The sequence below is a fragment of the Parambassis ranga genome, chromosome 2 (genome assembly GCF_900634625.1).
Source record: "Parambassis ranga chromosome 2, fParRan2.1, whole genome shotgun sequence".
NCBI lineage: Eukaryota > Metazoa > Chordata > Actinopteri > Ambassidae > Parambassis > Parambassis ranga.
This window is the reverse complement of record NC_041023.1, coordinates 7,746,182-7,767,444: the sequence shown is the minus strand read 5'-3', so window position 1 is coordinate 7,767,444 and position 21,263 is coordinate 7,746,182. Positions and strand designations below refer to the sequence as shown.

At 42.9% G+C, this 21,263-nt stretch overlaps 3 protein-coding genes across 4 annotated transcripts; 1 reads left to right on the top strand and 2 right to left on the bottom strand.

Moving 5' to 3' along the window:
* Nucleotides 1-470: 470 nt before the first annotated feature.
* Nucleotides 471-12,791, top strand: LOC114445962 (synaptic vesicle glycoprotein 2A-like). The gene is made up of 13 exons (XM_028421324.1): nucleotides 471-579; nucleotides 3,338-4,084; nucleotides 4,190-4,370; nucleotides 4,779-4,930; nucleotides 5,319-5,452; nucleotides 5,547-5,636; nucleotides 5,851-5,958; nucleotides 6,438-6,526; nucleotides 6,643-6,807; nucleotides 6,893-7,026; nucleotides 8,297-8,503; nucleotides 8,596-8,755; nucleotides 8,909-12,791. Exons 2-13 carry the CDS (start codon nucleotides 3,475-3,477, stop codon nucleotides 9,090-9,092), a joined length of 2,214 nt encoding a protein of 737 aa, XP_028277125.1. The 5' UTR covers nucleotides 471-579; nucleotides 3,338-3,474; the 3' UTR covers nucleotides 9,093-12,791.
* A 520-nt stretch (nucleotides 12,792-13,311) lies between these two features.
* LOC114445977 (cathepsin S-like) lies at nucleotides 13,312-15,343 on the bottom strand. Of its 2 annotated transcripts, none has more exons than XM_028421357.1 (8): nucleotides 15,283-15,343; nucleotides 14,997-15,125; nucleotides 14,730-14,852; nucleotides 14,494-14,643; nucleotides 14,200-14,424; nucleotides 13,959-14,124; nucleotides 13,778-13,880; nucleotides 13,312-13,715 (listed from the first exon to the last, which is right to left on the bottom strand). In XM_028421357.1, the coding sequence occupies exons 2-8, from the start codon at nucleotides 15,114-15,116 to the stop codon at nucleotides 13,616-13,618; spliced, it is 987 nt and encodes a 328-aa protein (XP_028277158.1). In that variant the 5' UTR covers nucleotides 15,117-15,125; nucleotides 15,283-15,343; the 3' UTR covers nucleotides 13,312-13,615. The 2 variants fall into 2 exon arrangements, with proteins under 2 accessions (XP_028277158.1, XP_028277149.1); XM_028421348.1 differs by having other exon boundaries at nucleotides 15,233-15,293.
* Nucleotides 15,344-15,662: 319 nt separating this feature from the next.
* Nucleotides 15,663-20,309, bottom strand: LOC114445968 (cathepsin L1-like). The gene is made up of 8 exons (XM_028421336.1): nucleotides 19,991-20,309; nucleotides 18,830-18,950; nucleotides 18,634-18,756; nucleotides 16,811-16,963; nucleotides 16,498-16,722; nucleotides 16,238-16,403; nucleotides 16,030-16,135; nucleotides 15,663-15,955 (listed from the first exon to the last, which is right to left on the bottom strand). Exons 2-8 carry the CDS (start codon nucleotides 18,947-18,949, stop codon nucleotides 15,856-15,858), a joined length of 993 nt encoding a protein of 330 aa, XP_028277137.1. The 5' UTR covers nucleotide 18,950; nucleotides 19,991-20,309; the 3' UTR covers nucleotides 15,663-15,855.
* Between the last annotated feature and the right edge of the window lie 954 nt (nucleotides 20,310-21,263).

Here is a 21,263-nt window from a genome sequence, read left to right as displayed (position 1 = left end):
CAGTCAGAGGAATAAAGAATATCCCAAGTGGTTGGCATGGCAACAGGGGGAGTCAGGTGTGCTTGCACGTGTGTGTCGATTGTGCGCACAATTTAGTGCTCACGTGAACACACAATCATGTAGCTGCAAAAATAAAAAAAAATCATTTGCTTGATTAAAAAATGCACAAATACCATTATCATTAGCCTTAATGACATTTGGAATGGAGGCAAAATGGCGTTAAATGCGTGAAATTTAAAAGCGCAACAGATCTGTGTAAAACTGGGAGAAATGTGCGCAGATTATGTGCAGATATGCGCCAAAACCTTTCTAGATATGAAGGCGTTTAATGTGCGCTCGTGATGGTTCCGCGTGGGGGGAGGGGGACCCCTGCGCATCACATGAGTGTGTGTGGATGGCGTGGGCTTCTCTCTCTTTCTCCAAACCGCACAGCATCATCACCACCACCACCACCACCACCACTCGGTTCACAGCAACAGCCTCGTACGCATCATCACCACTACCATCCTCCTCCTCCTCTTCATCCTCATCATCACCACCTCCAGGCTGGAGAGGGACGCTCGCATCGCAAGATTTAAGGTGAGTGTACATTTAACACGATATAGAATAACTGTCGATGTGTGATCTGGTTTCTTTTTTTCCTTTTCGTGCATCAAGACGTTGATGAGAGGAGGCGATGGGCGTGTTCTCCAACCGCTTCACGCAGCAATTAGGATCGATTTTGTGAATCGAGACTAAGGGCCTATAATCTAATCCAAATTGTGACAAGCTGCTGGCAGTGTGATTTCTAAGAATGAGCGTAGATGTCAGATGTGAGACAATCGGCTGATGTGTGTGTGTCAGATTTATATTTAATCCGCTCGTATTTGCAGATTTTGTAAATTGGCCTGTTAGCGACAAGGCCTGTCTTTTTTTCTCTCTCTCTAAAATCGGCGAAGACAGTTTCAGAATTCACAGAAGGGTTAAATTTGCACATATTTAATTGGATCCTTGAATGCACATTGTTGCTCTCCTCTCAGCTAAATACGGCGCTCGTGTAAAATGATATTATTATAACCCTGTGAGAGCAGAATATCTGGGATTTCTCTGGCTGTCGTTGATGCGATGGCATCAATCGTTCAGATTGTTCATCACGACACGACAGATAGAAATCTCTCACTGCTTTAATGAGCCTGCGTGGATGTGATGATGACATGGCTATCTGTTTGGCCTCGCAGAGAAGTGGCCAGCTGGGGGGGGGGGGGGGGGGGGGGGGGTGATTGATTTTTTTTTAATGTATGCATGAGGGGAATAAGAAAATAATCATTAAAAAAAAGGTTTCTGAAAGCAGGGAGCATTAAAATGCCTCCTCCTCATCCTCAGGCCTTCATCTTTTTCCCACTGACAGGGATGCTGAGTGTTGCAGGCTCTGTGAGCTGCAGGGAGGCTGTCAAGTTGACAATAGTGAAGAAATGAGGAAAGTGGCCTCGAAGCCTTTTGTCTGTGATGTTTGCATTCACCATTTAGATTCACTATTAACAAATATGCCTAGCAAAATAGCTGTTTATCTATCTAATCTATGCATGATGGCTGCATTTCATTATAATCTGTCAGTTCCTTTTATCTTCATCTCCCCAATGCTGACCTAATGTTTAAGAAATAGAATTTGTGACTGACACCCAAGTGTCATTTTTCTAAGCCGGAGCAGATAAAATCACAGTAACTACTGGAGAGTCATGTGACCTGGAAATGAGGACACAAACAGGATGTTGGTGTGTCTTGTGGCTTTATGTCAAGTTTCATTGATAAAAAGAAAAACTATATTTATAATGTCCAGTTATGAGACAGCTGATCCTTCGCTGTCAGCATGATGAGCAGATTTATTGGCACATTTGTGATGTGAAACCAAATTTAGTTTGGCAAAGTGATGAATGAAGCCAGCCATATGCCTTATTTAAAATAACAACACACATACCAGCCAAATGTAGAGTAAAATGCACCCTATATTAGTCAGACACCTATTATTTGAGCCAATGTGAATGTTATTAGTAACAGCTGAGCCTTTCCTGCTATTGGAAAAGCTGTGAAATCATAACACAGCTCAGCCTGAGCAGATCTGGACACAGAAATTAAACAAAAAGAAAATCACCTGTGTGTTCAGGTGGTTGACAAAGAGCTTTAAAAGATCCTCCTCTGAGCTCCATACACGATTTAATATAGGCATGTATGTTTGTGTTTGCACAGGATGGGTGTCATGGGGCTGTAAGTGCTTCGGTCAGAGATATTATTAGGTTAGAGTCCTACAGTTTAGCCTGGCTGACCAGGCCTGGGAGGGTTCTTTTGATCTGTGCCAGTAAATCTGCTCATCATGCTGACAGTGAAAGATCTGCTGTTTTATATGCAGCTAGCACAGGCGGTGTATGTTTAATTTTGCAGATTTTAATCCATAATCATTATAATGAAATATATAAAAGGGAATTTAGTCATGTGGGAAGAAAAACTGGGACCACCATGTTGGGCGATGCTGGCCTTCCCTGCTGGTCTTGACCCTTTAGCTCAGAGTTTCATGAGCTCCTGTCTCCAGCTCTTTATGCTGCATATACACCTGACAAAGCCCTGTCAGCCCCATTATTACCTGTCAGACCTCGTTTCTTTTGAAATGGGTGAAAGTGAACATTACAGTGATGTCTGCCTGTTGTTCCGCTGTGCCACAAATTCAAAGTGGCATGTTGTTTTTATTGCACGACGACCCGAGGCCCAGCGTCTTAGCACAAAAGCATATGGATGTGAGCGTCCATGATGACTTGATGAGCTGGACGAGCTTTAAAAAAATACTCAGTAGGAGGATGTGATCAACAGATTTGTTAATTTTAATCATTGTCCAACTAACATTTTATTACCAAGTGTGTATCAACTTTAACGAGATAAAGGAGATTTTATTGGAGCTGCGGTATGATTTTTCATGCCCATTTCATTAAAGTCACACACAGTATTTCCACACCAAGTAGCATCCATTAGAGATCACTCACTGTTCGAGGCTGGAAGTCTCGCCCTGTAATTACTGCACAGACCCATCTGTGATTCAGCAGAGAATGCATGCAGGGCGGATATGGAAAAGGCAACAGGCTTCACTCCACCTTGTTCTTTGTTAATCCGAAGGTGGAAAGTGGAGGTGTAGACCAAAAGCATTTCTGTACCAGTAAACATGTTCACAGCCTCTTGTGGCCATTCTTGGAACTACAGTTTTTGCCATGTAACTGTTGGATTTGTTTGTTAGCCTGGAGGTGGCTCATGGTTCGTGCCTTTCATCGTTTGTTTCTGTTGATAATAAATCTCCCTTTTCCTGATTTCTCCTCAGATATCAGAAGAGCCTGACCTGGGCAACTTCTTAAATCTGTGAGGTATATCCTGAACCAACTGAATCCTCAGCACGTTCAGGTGGCCTCTCAGCTAAACCTTTGATTTCCTTTACATCCTCTGTACGTTTTTTTAAAAATGGAGGACGGCTACCAAAACCGGACTGCCTTTATTAAAGGTGCCAAAGACATTGCCAAAGAAGTCAAACGGCAAGCGTCGAAGAAGGTAGGCCGCTCAGTGGACCGCATGAGTGATGAGTACAGTAAGCGTTCTTACAGCCGCTTTGAAGAGGACGACGATGACGATTACCCCATGCAGGGGAGCCAGGATGGAGGCTACTACCGTGGAGACAGCCAGGCCGCCAATGATGATGAGGGCGGTCACAGTGACTCCACCGAGGGTCACGATGAGGATGATGAGATCTACGAGGGCGAGTACCAAGGAATTCCCAGAGCAGATTCAGGCAAAGGAAGCCTGGCTGGAGGTCCAGGAGCAGTGAGGGCCGGAGCTCAGCAGTTCAGAGATGTCGGGGTGTCTGAGGCTGAGAGGAGGAAGGACCAGGAGGAGCTGGCTCAGCAGTATGAGACCATTTTACAGGAATGTGGTCACGGGAAGTTCCAGTGGACCCTGTACTTTGTGCTGGGTCTGGCACTCATGGCTGACGGTGTGGAAATCTTTGTGGTCGGGTTTGTCCTCCCCAGCGCTGAAAAAGACATGTGTCTGTCTGAACCCAACAAGAGCATGCTGGGTAAGACTCTTTGTGTTGGACATGTTCTGGTTCATGTTTCTTTCTACAGATGCACATTTTGATTGTTTATTGAGTCGTGTGTTAACCCGTGGATTTGCTCTGCAGGTCTGATTGTATACTTCGGGATGATGGTTGGTGCTTTCCTCTGGGGAGCTCTGGCTGACCGGATAGGTCGTCGGCAGTCTCTTCTCATCTCTCTCTCCATCAACAGCATCTTCTCCTTCTTCTCCTCCTTCGTCCAGGGTTACAGCACCTTCCTGTTTTGCCGTCTCCTCTCAGGCGTCGGGTAATTGCAAAACATAATCTTATTTTTCTACTCTGGACTTTTTAATCTGATCTGTAATGCTGCGCATGTTTTAGTTCAGTCACAAAATCAATATCCTTCTCTTCCAAAAAAAAGCTGTTTTTTAAGACCAGAAAGAACAAGAAGGGATTATTATCCCATACAAGCCATCTGTTTGAACACAGTTTCTTTGGTTTAGTGAACTGGCAAATTAAGAAACTGACATCATTCCCATTGGAGTTCAAATCAATCACTTTCCCTCTGAGTTTTTACGAGTTTGTTTTGCACCATGGTGAGCACAATAATATACTTATGGTAAAGCTTTATTGGCCAAATAAAACAGCCGCTGCAGTGCTGCCTTCTCTTGCTTTGTATATGAACGTTATATGTTGCTTTTTTTTCTTTTTGCAGAATCGGTGGCTCGATTCCGATTGTCTTCTCCTACTACTCTGAATTTCTCTCGCAAGAGAAGCGTGGCGAGCACCTCAGCTGGCTCTGCATGTTCTGGATGATTGGGGGAATATACGCCTCCGCTATGGCCTGGGCTATAATTCCACATTATGGTGAGTTGGAGTAATGTAGTGATAGTACAAAGAAGTGTTCAGAACTGCCTTTAAAATGGCTGATCATCTTAATTTTGGCTTGCTGGAAAGTTGATAACAGTTTCATATCTGCAACACCATAGCCTTTTAGCTCATGGCTATCATAACAGCAAACAAGGGGACCATCTACCCACAGACCCTGCTCTGAGGTTGACCTCTGACCCCCCTTGAAGGAGAAGAAAATAAGAACATAATGTGTCACATCAGATTAATAGACTGAATAATGTGTGTGTGTGTGTGTGTGTGTGTTTAGCTTGTTTTTATTGAGTTGACTCACATTTGGAGGGCACAGTGAAGGTTACTATCCAGAGCTCATTTCCTTGTGTTTGCTTGTTTTTATTCCTCTCAGGATGGAGTTTCCAGATGGGCTCGGCCTATCAGTTCCACAGCTGGCGTGTGTTTGTGTTAGTGTGTGCTTTCCCCGCTGTCGCCGCCATCGCCGCTCTCAGCGCCATGCCAGAGAGCCCACGCTTCTACTTAGAGGTAAGCAGATGTTGACACTCATATTCACACCCAAAGACAAACAGCAGGGATCCTGGATTGAGATATAGTTTCCTCTCTTTTCTTTTTAAAACAGAATGGCAAACATGATGAAGGCTGGATGGTCCTGAAGCAAGTCCATGATACAAACATGCGAGCTAAAGGATACCCAGAGAGGGTGTTTTCTGTGAGTATCCAGCAATGTTTCTGACATGTATGTTATATATGCCTGCCAGCAGGTGGCAGTAGTCTTTTTTTATTTATCATTTTTTGTGGGGGCTGCTGTGAGGCTGCCCTATGGGGCGCCCACAGAGAAGATTACAAACATAACTTTTGATGATGACTTTTTAACTTTTTGCCAAAGTCATGCCTCTGAATAACTGTTGTTTCCTCAATCCAAGGTCACCACAATCAAGACTGTGAAGCAGATTGATGAGCTGGTAGACACTGGCACCGACACTCCAGTCTGGCAGCGCTACAGACTGAAGATTATTAGCCTCTCCCAACAGGTGAGTGAAATACTTCAGTTAAAAAAGAACTCATTTATATTTATTTAACCTGAGAAAGCTATGCCGCGTGAGCTTGTGTTGTTACTTGCTGCTGTAACTAAATGAATTTAACAACGTTTTAGGAGCGTGAAATGAAAAGGCCCCTGAGATCACTGCTTAATTAAACCTGTGGAGTTACACTTTCTGTACAGCGCTGTGAGAGCTGAGGCATTTTACAGCTCAGGGTGGCCCGTTAAAGGCCCCAGTGGAGCTGGTGTTGGTGGAAACAAACAGTGTAGATGCACTTTTTTGGTGTTTTCATTGTGTTGCATGGTGTTGCAGCAGCACTGCTCCAGGCAGAAAACTTGATTTTAATTTGCATCCATCCTACGTTCTCCTACACGCCTACACCCTCCATGTCCTTCTAAATCATGACGAGTTAAAGGGCTGTGTTGAGAGTAAAGATGTATTGAACCAAATGTCTTGTTCACATGTGGCAGATACGGAGCAACATTCTCGCCTGCTTCAGCCCAGAGTATAAACGGACAACCTTTATGCTCATGGCTGTTTGGTTCACCATGTCCTTCAGGTAACAGAACGACTCCAGTGTTCATTTCATATCACCCTTACTGAGAGTGTTTGTGGCCTCGTGCAGAAAAACCTTCAACAGAGTTGACTTATTTCATCTGTCTTGACTCTTTGCAGCTACTACGGTCTGACTGTGTGGTTCCCGGACATGATCAAGTACATCCAGAAGCAGGAATATGAATCACGTACAAAGACCTTCACCAAGGAGCGAGTGGAGCATGTAACTTTTAACTTCACCCTGGAAAACCAAGTGCATCGCCAAGGGCACTACTTTAATGACAAGTACGCCCATTTGAGATCCAGCATGCCGTTAATACTAAACAAAGCATGTCTGCAAGCTTTAAATATCTTTCTTTTGTGTTTGCAGGTTTCTCAACCTGAAGATGAAGTCCATGGTGTTTGAGGACTCTGTGTTCGAGGAGTGCTACTTTGAGGACATCACTTCTACACACACCTTCTTCAAGAACTGCACCTTCATTGCCAGTTTGTTTTATAACACGGGTAGGTAACCTTTACTGTGTTTTTTTTTGGTGATGTGCAGTGAGGAGGTGTATGCATGTTTGTGTATTTTGTAGTTCTTCATCCAAGATTACATCATTGTGATGCAGGCAACTAATCACTTCATCACTAATGTTTGATGGTTAGCAAAGAAATAAACCCAGTGGTGAAGATAAAACTCATAACCATATAAACGCTCTGTTCCCGGTTACCATGGGTTACGCTGCAGCAGACCTGTTGCTGTAGCAACGTAAACAAATCCAGGCAGAGTGATAAGATGTACGGAGGGATAAGAGAAAAATGTGCTGAGCGGCTGATCAGAACAAAGACGTGAGGTGATAAAACTTGTGCTGTGTGTGTGGGTTTGATTCCTGCTGTAAATCAGTGTGTCAGGCTCAGACCTGGGAAAACCATCTGAGAGGCTGAAGTGCAGCTCTGAAGCTGTGGAGGGTTTGTTTTGGTTCAGCTTGAACTTTCTCATCCCTGAGGCCAGCGATGCATTCTTTAATGTTTGTGTCATTTGTACATCTAACATTTTTATGATCATTCAGCACTTTTATGTCTGCCTTTCTTCAATAAAACTGTTATTGTTTATCGGCATGGAAGCGATTTCAGCGGTGTCATCATAAAATCCAATTATGTCACTCATGCAGATAAGTGTAAACAGAACGAGAGGCCTTGTAACTTGGAGCAGAATTGTCCTGATATGTTTTATAAGAAGGTCCTGGAGATGAAACAACTGTACATGAACACTGCTTTTATGTTTAGTCCCAGCCTAGAAGGAATTTTGATTAAAAACAGACGTTGGCGAAGGATCGGCTGTGTGGTGGCTGCTGGCTTCCTCTGCTGAGGGATGATTTAATCGCCTCTTTCCCTCTGTTTAAGGAAAGCTAATCATTTATGTAGGGAAATAAACTGGCTGTGGGGTGCAGCGAAGTCAGACCCTGAATGCCTTTTGTGCTTTGTATTACAAAAAGGGTGAATGCAACATAATCTAAGACTAAATCAAAACTGAAGACCCGTGTGCTGCCTCAACATAAGGTGATGACATGAACTTCACACAGACCCTGAAACCTGGGAGCAGATCTGGGGGGTCGGGCACCTGGTAGGTGGTTTTACCATATGCACAGCCAGCTGGGAGGAGGCCCTGAGGCTTAGGGGCATGGGAACATATTTTTCCCTGCTCCACCTGATAAGCCAAGTCATTTTGGAAAATGGATGCAGCTTTGTGAATTGTCTTCCTTACTTTTGTCACTTGTGTGTTTCTCCTCAGATTTATTCAAATACAGGCTCATCAACAGTAAACTCATCAACAGCACGTTCCTCCACAACAAAGAGGGCTGCATGCTCGACTTCAGCGATGACTTCAACAATGCCTACATGATATACTTCGTCAACTTCCTCGGCACGCTGGCAGTGTTGCCTGGCAACATTGTTTCAGCTCTATTAATGGACAAAATTGGGCGTTTAAGAATGCTGGGTGGGTAAATCTAATCACTACTCATAATCCACTCAAATTCATGGAGGCTATTCGATGTAATGTAATTCCTGCCTCTCTCTCTCTGCACTCAGCGGGATCCAGTGTCATATCTTGTGTCAGCTGTTTCTTCCTGATGTTTGGCAACAGTGAGTCGGGGATGATCGCTCTCCTGTGTCTGTTCGGCGGCATCAGCATCGCCTCGTGGAACGCCCTGGATGTGATTACAGTGGAGCTCTACCCGTCGGATAAAAGGTTGAAACATGCAGTTTTACATGTCCCCATGTTGATTATTAAGTGGTCATAAAACTATTTTTGTCTAAACTGTGCCACAAAACCAGAAAAGTTAAAACTAACCTAGAGGCCACAATCATTGATCAACAGTTACCTCTCCTTTCTTGTCTTCAGGACCACAGCATTTGGCTTCTTGAACGCCCTCTGTAAACTGGCAGCCGTGCTGGGCATCAGCATCTTCCAGTCATTCGTCGGCATCACCAAGGCCGTGCCCATCCTCTTCGCCGCCGGCGCGCTCGCTGCCGGCAGCTTCCTTGCAACAAAATTGCCTGAAACAAGAGGCCAAGTGTTGCAGTAAAAAAAAAAAAAGCAGATGTCCAGCAGTGGGCAGCAGAGTACAGCTGGAGTGTGTGTGTGTGTTGACAACGTGAACATCCCTGAAAGCTTCAGCGCTGCCCGTCGCACACCAACAGAACAGGCTGCCATCCCCATTGTAAGCCCAGAATCCTTTGAAATGTGGTTCGCATCATTTAAAGTCTTCACAGACACACAGTGAGCACACAGATGTGAAGACGGCCTGCGTCATGATACATCTGCTGTCGCTTTATTTCAGCTGCTCTGTCAGGTAAACAAATCAGACAAGATCAATAAGGATAAGAATGTTCAGCTAAGAAGTACAGTGAAAAGCCATGTCTGTGGGAACGAGAGCGGTGTACTCCATCTTGTATGTGCTGTGTTTTTCTTTCTGTCTTTGACCTCAGTGGCCGGCTTACAGTGCTGCTGTTTAATCTGTTGTGACATTACCGGTGTAGTTCAAATCTATTCAGACCGATTCACATAAGAAGGTTTTCTTTGTAAAGATCTTCAGGGTGAATCGCCCTTTAACCACTGCCGAGTACTGAAGCCTGACCCGCTGTGCACTGTTATTCTCTTACCAAATACTATTACAAAACATTCCAGTCAGGCTGGATTTACTCAGAAACAAAAGAGTCCCTGACTAATTCCGGTCTGCTCCTTTACTTCATAGCCTCAAAACACAGACAGGTAAAGATGCATTTCATAGGATTCTCTGTTGTAAATGGGAAGACTTTGATCCAGCTCCTCAGTGTTTTCAGTCCCTGTTGTGTGGCAGTGCGATGAGTGCAACACAAGAACGACCGTGGGACGGGTTTGGGTCAAGCGCTAAATGTGAGAGCAGATAACTGTAGTGTAATATTTGCCTAAATGTGTGTGTGTGAGATTGCATGTATATGTGTGTGTGTATGTGGGGATTCTATTTGAGTGAAACAGCAGTCACACATGTTTAATTTAAACTCATGCAGTAGCTCAGGTGTGGTTAACGCTCACACTTCAGCACACATGCAGGACAGTCCAGCTCCATCCCACGGCCGGCCAAAGGCATATGCAAAATATGCAGTCGCTTAGGGCCCCCAAGAGCACCAAAAGTTCATGATCAAATATATATTTTATATTTTAAAAAATAACATTGATTAATACAAACGAGATGATATTACACATTCAGTAGCGTGTATTACACACAGTGCAGCCTATAGGATGATGAAGCATCTGATGCTAGGGTGGTGGTATGAAATTTTGCTTAGGGCCTCATAAAGGCTTGGGCCGGCCCTGCTCCATCCCATATGCAGAGCTGCATTAATTAGCCTTAACGTGTAAAAGAATGAAAGAAGCGTCCACGCATTGCAGTGTTCATGTGCAGTAAAGAAAAGCTAAGAAAGTGGACCTAAAAGTAATAGTAATTTTGATCATTTTTGATGTGTATTTTTTTTTTAATTTGTCACCGTGTGGCTTCGTTACATTCATAAGCACAAATTAAATGGGACCAAAAAAGAAGAAGAAAAAAGTCTGATTGATCAGGCAGTTTGGCACAAAAGAAAAAGATCTATTTTTATTTTAAGGGCTCCCGTTCTATCATCAGTTCCAGTCTCACTGTGCTCCTGCACCATACTGCACATTCGTCTTAAAATACCGTTTGTGACTTGAACAAAATTGGACAAAGCAACTCTGAAAGGAAAGCTGATTATTTATACATATCACTGCACTTCATTCCTCCAAAGGTGTACATCAATATGTGTGCTGACAATCAGTTAGTGAGCGAGAGTGTGAAGTTTTGACCTAAAAACGTCCTCTGGACTGTGTGTGTGTGTGTTGTCGTCGTCATTCCAATCTTCCCAGTACAAGTACCATCACGTCTGTTAGCTTAGCACAAAGAAGATGGAACATAGTGGAGGTGCTAATGTGGCTCTACTGCTGCCATCTGTATGCTAAGCTAAGCTAAGCTAAGCTAAGATTGATATTTATTATATTATAATGTGATATTTAGCACATACAGACGAGTGAGAGCTAATGTCTATATTGTGCTAAATATGAAGCTGAAGTGACGAGCTGGTTAGCTTAGTTTAGCATACAAAGGACCGAACATAGGGAAACAACTAGTCTGGCTCTTCTGTTACCCCCTTTATGCTAAGCTAAGCTTCAGATTTAGCATTTACAGATATCAGAGTGTGTTCAGAGACTCTCGATAAAGAGTGTGCATGAGAATATTTGTCTATGAAAGCCAGTTCGTCTGTGTTCAGTCTAATCCTGAGGACCAGATCTCCACTTTGTGTGTATTTTATGAACAGAGCTGTGCAGTCTTGTTCATGTAGAGAGACTGTTTGGATGTTGTTCATGTGTGAATGTGTGTGTGTTAGAGTGTGTGTTAGAGTGTGTGTGAGCTGACTAAATCGTCTGTAACATATTTTTCTACTCTTTTCTGTTGCAAAGTTTTCATCTATGTGATGAACGCAGCTCAGTTAGGGACCACGGATTATATTTACTCTATCAAAAGAAAAAACAAAACAAACAACCTTAATGCAATATATGCAGTGTGGAGTTTAACGCATTCTTCTTTACCATAGAGTCGGGGTGCTCAGTTTAGTCTTAAGGATAACAAATCACATCAACGATAGCCAGTCAAGGATTCACAAAGATGACTCCCCTCCCATCCCAGAACCGAACCTACTGTTTTCAACCGATTGTGACGCATGTTTGTATCGTATTGTCTGACTTCTTGGACGTCCTGTATGCCAGCTGTTTCTGTCTAAAAGCAAGAACTAGTGTTTTCATTGTTGTATGATGACATAGATTTGTTGCTTGCAGTGATTGTTCTTAATCAAAGTGGGGTTAAAATTGGTGCAACTTGAGTATGTGTTCTGGAAGTAAGTTAGTGGTGACTGTGCTCCTTGTTGACCTTGGACCCAGGTAACTTTTTCACATATATAAATATATATATATATATATATATACCTGAATTGCTGAGGAGGATGCTCGTAAATCATGCAGTTCATCTTGTTACAAAGGTGCAAGATAGTATCTATAGCCAGAAAACGGGCAATACATTTAATTGACAGGAACCAAAAATGTGCTAAATTTGACTTGTTTATTTGTGAGAGTCCGTATAAAAGGGGAAAGTGGAGGCTCACCCCCCTTCCCATAGGGAGAGGAAAATGGTTCCATGGTTTATACACTCATCAAGAGTGCCCTGAAGCTAAAGTAAAAACGTCACTCTTTATTGTTGGTGTAGAATTTTTATTCTATATATAAATACATGTATAAACTATCAAAAGGAAGAGTTTCTGGTTTAAGAGTTTATTTATGGCAGTAATATATGGGATATGGTCAAAACACCAGCCTGAAGACTTCCCTTAATGATGGCGGTCTGTCTGTTAAAGGTGCGTTGGACTTTTTAACGGCATGATTTCTGTCTGTTCAAGAGCACACAGATGTGTCCCAAATGAATCCCCCCCACCCCCACCTAAAAAAAATGGACCGATCCCCGTCCTCCAGAAAAGAACTCCTTCATCTGCGAAGAACTGTAGGCGGGGACTGAAGGAGGAGTTTCCATCTGTGTTTTACTTTCAGTTTGACTCTGACCTGTTTATTAACTGATAAAAGTTCTACTCTAAATGTGACTTCAATTCAAATTTCAGTGTACTTACTGTGTGTAGAATATGTAGATGTTTGTATGTGCAAGTATGGAATTTGTGGAACAAAAAGATCAAGGAAAAAAAACAATCCCAAAAAAAAGTTCAGTATGACACAAAAATCTATCGTGTGTTGTCTTTGTGTTTTGTAAATGAAGACTGAAAACTCTTGGTAAAAATTCAGTATTTATTACTTCTGGATATTGAGAATATTTTAGTGATGCTGAAAAGGTGCTGTATTTATTTTATGTGAGAGTTGTTCATTATGCTGCCATTTGCACTTTTGTGCCACTTATCCAGTTCTATGAAGAAAAAAATCATAATGGAAATAAAACTTAAAAAAAGCACAATGTCATGGATTGCATTGCTCAACATAAGCTTTAATGTATTTCTCCATATTTAACTCTTTAAATTAATATAAGTATAAGACTCACGGGTGGATCTATGGGAATGAAATTGGCTGCAGTCTACAACTTCACCACTAGGTGTCACTATTCCGCTCCTTTAAACATCAACTGAGGGATGTAATGCACATTATTTGGCAGCAGGATTCAGGAACATCAACACTGAATATGGAGTCTTTTCAGCCAGCCCATTTAAATCTAGGTAAGTGCTTAACCCTTTCAAAAAAAGTCAGACTAGGATGTAGTTAAATTCAAGTGTGTATGACAAGACTAAAACACCTTGAATTTTAACACCCACAGGTTGAAGCTGCATCCATGTACATGCCATCCCTTGAGCCATACAGCAACACCAAGTGACGAGACGAGCTGCAGTTTTGTTTAGGTAAGTACAAGCAAACATTCTTCAGTACATCTGGTAACTCACGTTAACAAAAAAATCCAGTTTACAGACCAAAATTTATTTAAAAGTTCAAAGATAGTCGTAGGCCCTCTGATCACATGATGGGAAAACAGGCGTAGAGAGCAATGCCACACTGGTTGTGTCTGTTCCGGGCCATCTTGATGTATCCTTCCTCTCCGTAGTTTACACTCCAACTGTAAACGAAAACGATCCAAGTGAAGACTCATGGACATAAGACGGAGAATTTCATACTGACCTGTTTTTGACCAGCCAGTAGTCGTTCTCCCCCTCTGTGCCGTAGCCCACAACCAGCACTCCGTGGTTCACATTGTGAGTGCATGTGTGGTCCTGGTACACTCCTGTCTCACACACACACAGGATAAACCCACATCCCTCACACACATAAATGTAACTGGTGTGAAAATGTAGTCACTCACCATGGCGGTAAAAGATAAACTTTGGTCTGGAAGCATCAACTGCAACAGAGATAGGGCCAATGGTGGCCACAGCCATTTTCAAAGCCAGTTCATCCCCCTTTGGTAAGAAGGAGTATGCTGAGCAGGTAGCGGCCCGATACAGGGCGTCATACTTGCAGTGACCAGTCTGAAAGGAAGCCACGTTCAGATGAGTGAAGGGATCTTCTCATAGTGTTCTAAAACCTCATTATGTTTGACTCACCTTTCCCACGTAGGGGTAAGCAGCGTCAGAGTCGATGCCTTTGTTCCTAATGACGTACTTGAAGGCGTTTGTCATGAAGCCACCGCTGCACCCGTGGTTCCCGTATTTTGTGGAGCAGTCCACCAGATTCTGATGACTGAGCGACATCAAGACTCCTGTAGACTTCTTAAGTTGCCCCTCCAGAGATCCAGCTGCACTCAAGGCCCAACACGAGCCACATGAGCCCTGGAGGATGGAGAGGTAGCCGTGATACAACACAGAGACCACTTCCTGGTGCCTTAACACAAACGTCACCTGCATTTTCACTTCAGTCACCAGGCCTTCATCTCTCCAGTCCACTGATACAGGCAGAGACTTGTTGACCCTGACAAAGCTGGAAGGTTGCCTCTCCAGGTCAGATGGCACAATGGTGCCTGTGAGAGTGCCTGCGATCTCCTCCATGGTCTACAGGAGGAGAACATTACTGTCTGAGGAGTGATACATTAGACCAGACATGATGCAGTCCATTTGAAATCCCATCAGATTCCTACCAGATCTCCCAAGTTGTTCATCGCCAGCTCATAGGTGTGTAAGCCCAGGGAGCTTTCCAGGTTATGGATGTTGATCATTTCCAAGTTCTCTTCCCATATCCTCCTGCGACCGAGCTCCTCAATCTGGTACACAATTGTACAGCATGTTTGCTGATCATTGATGGAATACAAAAAGCCTTAAACCTGCACTTAACTCTAAACTCTGAAGTCTGACCACTCAACCGAGTCAGAGACAACACAATTCTCCTAAAGTGACTAGCTCTGTACCCCATGAGCGTAAACTTTGTTATGCATTTTCTTCCACTGCTCCCAGTGCCAGTCCATTTCTGAAGTGGTCAGGGCTGCTGCAAACCCACACAGGACTGTGAGAAGCAGGCTTCCAGACATCTTGGGGATCTGACAAAGAAAGACAAATGTTTTATAACAAGCCTGGATGGTGAGGAGCTGCAGATGAGGACTGTTTACATTTAACACCAGTAACACAGCAAAAATCTCAGCAGCACCTAAAGACACCGACAGCCTGACTTCTGTGGCAGAGAATCTAAACACACACCTCAGCAGTCGACCGGGCCGAACCAGAGAAGGCCCTTTGCCTCCACACGTTTATCACCACATTACTGCACACCTGCACACAATTTACCTTCATTAAGTGTTACTTTTATGGCCACTTGGTGGCAGCGTAAACAGAGTGAATGCTTATGGTACATCCTGCAGACGCAGAGCAACACCATTATTCATCTGGTGGGTGAAGGTGTGTGTGTGTGTGTGTGGGTGGGTGGGTGAAGAATTATGCAAATGTTGTGTTGTATAAATGTAAGTAAATGAACTGTGAATAAGGATAACATTAAACATTTTTCTTCATGCAGGTGAACTAACAAAAGACAGCAGACTTCTGTGAGTATATTCTAATATTGTTTTATTAAATCCATTAAGTTCACTTAAACCAAACATTTCAGTACTTTGATAAATACGTTGAATACAGTTTAAAATCTCACCAAAGTTAGTGAAAGAAAAAGGGCAAAAATGTGAAGTAGCAGTGAGAAATGTGAGGCAACAGGTGCTCAGCTTGCAACATAAAGAGTTTCAGATAACAAACATTTCTCAGGATAAATTAAATAAGTAAAAATCATAGCGTTGGGTAGACGGCAAAGCTCGCAATGCCACACAGATTATTCTTGTTCCTTGCAATCCGTATGAAGCCGGCTTCTCCCCACACAGTTCCCCAACTGAAATAACAGAAAAAAATGTCACATTAGTGCCAAATTATTTTACCGCTGTCTTACCAGGAGAGAAAGCCCACCTGTTCTTCACCAGCCAGTAGTCCTGTCCTGCATCTGTGCCATAGCCCACGACCAGGACGGCATGATTTACTAATCTTGGGTTGCAGCCAGGCACGTTGTATAAACCTAAAAGAAGCATTACATAAAGAAAGTTACTGACAGTGAGGAAATGAGACCAGAATCCCACACCACCCTGTCAAAACAAATGGGTGTATACTGTAGCCCCACCTCCTCTGTACATATGGAAAGACTGCAGCATGGCGTTCACTGCCACGGCGACCGGTCCCACTGACGCCACTGTGGCCTGCAGCGTCTGCTCATCTCCTGGTGGAAGGATGTGGAAATCAGAGCAGTATCCTGCTCTCCCTTTGACAGAGTAGCGACACTTCATGTTCTACAGAACAGAAATGTCATTCATAGTGTGAGTGTCTCAAAAACAGCTCTGCTCTGTCATGCTGTTTACATCATCATAATAGTCTGAGGATGACCTGGTGCTCGTAGGGGTAAAAGCTCTCTGAGTCCACGCCTCCGTTTCGTATGATGTAGCTGTAAGATTTAGAGATGTAGCCCCCCCTGCAGCCGTGGTTTCCATCATAGGTGCTGCAGTCCACCAGGTTCTGTGGACTCAGGGACACCAGGACGCCTGTTCGCTTCTTCATCTGTCCCTCAAGTGCTCCCAAAGAGCTAAAGGCCCAACATGACCCACATAAGCCCTTTAAGAAAGCACAAAAACAAAGAAATCCCTTCACAGCCTCTGGGTTTTCACTGCGATAACCCTGGTGATGTGTGATCATGTCTTACCTGGTTTCTGACCGGGCTGACCAGGCCCTTTGTCCTCCAGTCCACACTCTGAGGTAGTGATGAGTCACTGGTGATTTTAAAAGTGCTGTTTGTGAAATGAACAGGCTCCTCCAGCTTCAGCCTGTTCAGCTGCTCATTGATCTCCTCGGCTGTCTTAAGAGAAATAACACTGGATCAGAATAATAAGTAGGCAGAGGCAGGTGAGTGATGCAGCTCTTGCTACATACACAAGCACTTAAAATCAATGAGTAATTATGCAGAAAATTTGACATCAGTAATGCTAATGGGGTTTCTGTTTTGCATAAATAAATGCCAGGAATAACACTTTAAATCTGCCCTATTTACCTGACTAGTCACCTTTAGACAGATTAATGATCACCAAGGTAGAGCTCAACCACTACGGCCTCAGGTCAGGTGCTTTACAGAAACCCAAAGATTGACCCCTGAGCAAGCACTTTAATGCAATCACATGCAGCCACAACTATAGCAGTATGTGTAAGGCTAAGGGTTAGTCAGGTAGGTATGACGGTAGCCATACCTGCAAAATGACTTAGACATAGGCTTTGTTAAGTCTCATCATAAAGGTAGAGGAGGTGTCTGCCTGGTTCCACAGCAGAGGTGCCTGATAACCAAAGGCTCCCCCTCACACTCTACTTTAATGAATTCTGGGAACTACAAGCACTCTGTGATCTGTGTGTGTCCTGTTGGGGATATTTTATATATATATATGGTGCTATTAGGTCTTGCAGGTATAATGGAGCTTGGCCAATAACGGCCTTGTAATGTATGCAGGAGAATGTTTCTGGATTTTACAGGAACCAAAAGAAGAAAAGCTAGGACAGGAATAATAAGATCCCTCTTGCTGGTTCCTGTCAGCAGCATTTTTGGATCAGCTGCAGGATAATTAGAGAGGAATGTGAACATCCTGATAATGATGAATAACAATAATCGAGCCTCAACATATTATGCTTGGAGACAGAATAAATCTTAACAATATCACAGATATTCGGTTTTGTGGTGTTTATCATAATGCCTTATTTCTATCTTAAATTAGGCTCATTTCCTCTGCCTTCACATTACTCTCCCAGGCAACTGTAACACACTGTCCTCTGACAGCCTGCCAAAAGCATGTGTCCCAAGCATTTCTGCCAGATTTCCTGCAGAGAGTCAACACGTCACGCCCATCCTAGGCCTCCTGTCGCCTTTGTCATCAAAATAAAAACCCTTAATTCCTATGATAGGATGCACTTCCTCTCCATTTCACTATACTGTTGGTTTTTCTATTGTAGAACTGAAATAAAACCTCAGTTGCAGTTAATGCGCCGCTTTCCATGCTGTGTATACTGATGCCAGCTCAGAGCTTTATTAGCCTCCCCAGATGCATTCATATAAGAATCCAGATTGATCAGGCTATCCGAGCCCACACTGGATTAAATTAATCAGATTGTATGAAGGGAGATTACAGCTGCTCTATACGTTAGGGTTTAAATTAAGCCCACATGGAGCGGGTTTAAATGCAGATTAATAGTAGTGGTCAGCGACATCCATCCTGCAAAAGGTCAGTGTGAATACACTTTAGGCTCTGATGCAAAGATTTTATATCTTTAAGTGGCCTTCAGGGATGTAAACGACAGAGACGTGATGCAGTTTGTGTCCACCAGAGGTCTCTCTGATACTCTGATCTATGAGAGTTGAGAACATGGATACTGTTTTTTAAAACCATTTTTCAGTGATCTTACATCACGAGTTAGTTGTCTTATAGTGATTTAAAGTAGCTCTCTGTGTGAGAGCACACATGCTGTTACCCTGCAGCAGCCTCCTACCATGTCAGCCAGGTGGTTCAGTCCCAGTGTGAAGCTGTGTTTTCCTGCTGAGGCCTCCTGGTTGTGTGCCAGCACCAAGTGCATGTTCTTGATCCAAACTGCTCTCCTGAACAACATCTCAGTCTGAAACAAAAAAATAAATTGGATCTAACAGAGTGTAAATGTGACAAAGGGGGATGTTTTTATTGAAAATTACCTGATTATTATAATCTCTCTGATGTTTGATTCTCCACTCCTCCCACACTCTGTTCAGGGCAGATGAAGAACAGCCGAGGGACAGAGCGGCCAAAAGACACATGAGACACAAAATGTGCATCCTGGAATTAAAATGAAACAGGACACTTCAAATCAGAAGATGACAAACATTAATTAGAGGATAGAAAGAGTCCAGCCTGTCTGTTGTGAGGATCTGTGGTGTTTTTATGTGGCAGTGAACTGAGCATCTCCATCATGCAGCCTGTGGAGACGTAGCAGTAGATGCAGATTTACAATTAAAAATAAGGATTAGAGAAAAACATAAAAAAGTTCAAATTCATTGCTAAAACGGAAAGAGTGCAGGTAAAAAACATTATGGAGCAGTGTCAGCATTGTAAAAAAAAAGTTATTTAGCTTAGACTTAAACATGATTAGAGCCTGTCTGACATCCTGTGGGAGGGTATTCCAGGGTTTTGCTGCATGGAACTAAAACCCTGTGTCCCAGATGTCCCTAAGGGTCCAAGGAGGTTCATAGGGCACAAACATGGCAGAGACGTATCTGGCTGCTGACTGAGCAGTCGAGAGATTTGTAAACAAGTGACTTCTGTGACGGTGTAGAGATTTTAGAACCAGAGTATCATGTATATACTGCATTCTGAATACACCGAGGCTGTCATGCAGCTTGTTTTGCAGATTACAATAATCTAATCTGATGGAAATAAACATGTGGCTGAGTTTCTCTAGGTGATCAATACAGTGACACAGTGTGTAAAGAGGTTCATATTCACTCCATGTAAGTGAAATGCATATTTTTTGAATGTATGCATGAAGTCTGCTGATAAAACTGTAACAATAGTAGGTAGAATATGCAATGATCAATTCAAAAGTAGACAAATTAAAAACTTCTATAAATTCTCGATACACACAATATAAACTACCTATAAGGCTCTTAAAGTAGCACCACTAATGAATCAGAAGCTGACTGAATATCTGTCTAATAACAAGTCCACTAATTTATCACTAAAGCACCAGTAAGTTGATCTCTGGCATCTGAAGTGTCGTAGCTAAGAAAACTACAACTATAATCTACAGTCTCTTATATTCAGCCATGCAGTCATAAAGTGACACAAACAAATAAGAATAGGAACGGTTTTGAACTTACGTTGTTGCAGAAGGAGCAGCAGAGTTTTTACAGTACGTCTACGGGTGACAGTCAACAAGTTTGTAACAGATCAAACGCTCTTCTTAAGAGGAAGTTTAGTTTCCTCATGCAAACCTCTTTTTTTTCAGTGCATCTGCTCGCTGCCTCGTCATGTGAATCTAATTTGTGACCAGCTGCAGCAGCTCAAAATACCCTTCCAGTACAAAAAAAGGTACAACTGACAAAAGTTAGCGTAAATGAAACTGTTTGTGGGGGAAATACCTGCAAAACACTTAAAGGTCCTGCCTCATTCTAGCTCATGATTAGTTTATGTGATCCACACACTGTCACAGCAGTTGTCTGAAATAAAAGAGGGTCCAGTTATTCAACAAAACAATTCATATCTGAATCAGGAAAGGGGGGACAGCTCTTTCTGATCACCTGATCTGTCACCTACAGACTACTTCCTCTTTCCCAGGATAAAGAAGGAACTCAGTGGTCACCGTTCTGACAAGTGACGTCACTGCCGTTTACAGAGAGGTGACCCTGTGTACCAGGCTGGAAGACTGGTACAGAGGGTCATTTCCTTAGGCTTCACAACAGGGTACAACAATGACGAAATAACATGACGTTCAAAAAGACAGGAGGATGTTATGCAACGTGGAACTCTGGTCTTTGCTGTAATTCACCTCTGAGCGTTCCTCCCGGCTTGGATGGAGATTTGCTGATGAATGCAGGTTTCCCTAAGGTAGCAGATGGCAACTTCCTGACTCAGCATTATGCGTGTTCAGAGAGGCAGACAGTCAAACAACTGAATTTGTTTGTTTCCTAATTACAACAGAAGCCATTAACAAGTAGAGAAGTGATGATTAATGAGCTATTAGCCACACAACATTGCAGAAATGATGACACAACAAACAAAGCCAAGAGGCTAATCTAACAGAATATGCTACAAATTACATTTAATCCTTGTATAATCTGGTGAGATTGACATTTTAGAAGTAGAATGTCACACCCCTGTAAGCTTTTCTGTTACAGTGAACAGCTGTGTGTTAAGTCAGAGAGTTTGGATTAATCTGTCAGCCAATAAGAACAATAGAAAAGCAGGTACCTGGACATATTTGTACTAAAAAACACACAATTCATGAAGACATTTAACAAACAAAACAAAGAACTGAAAAGATCATTCTTTTGTTATATTTCCTTCGTTTCTAAGTGTCTGCGCTCGAATTCATTCCCATCTGGTGTTGCTCCTAAATCTCTCTGTTTGGCTGACCTGTGCCTGCCTCCTGTC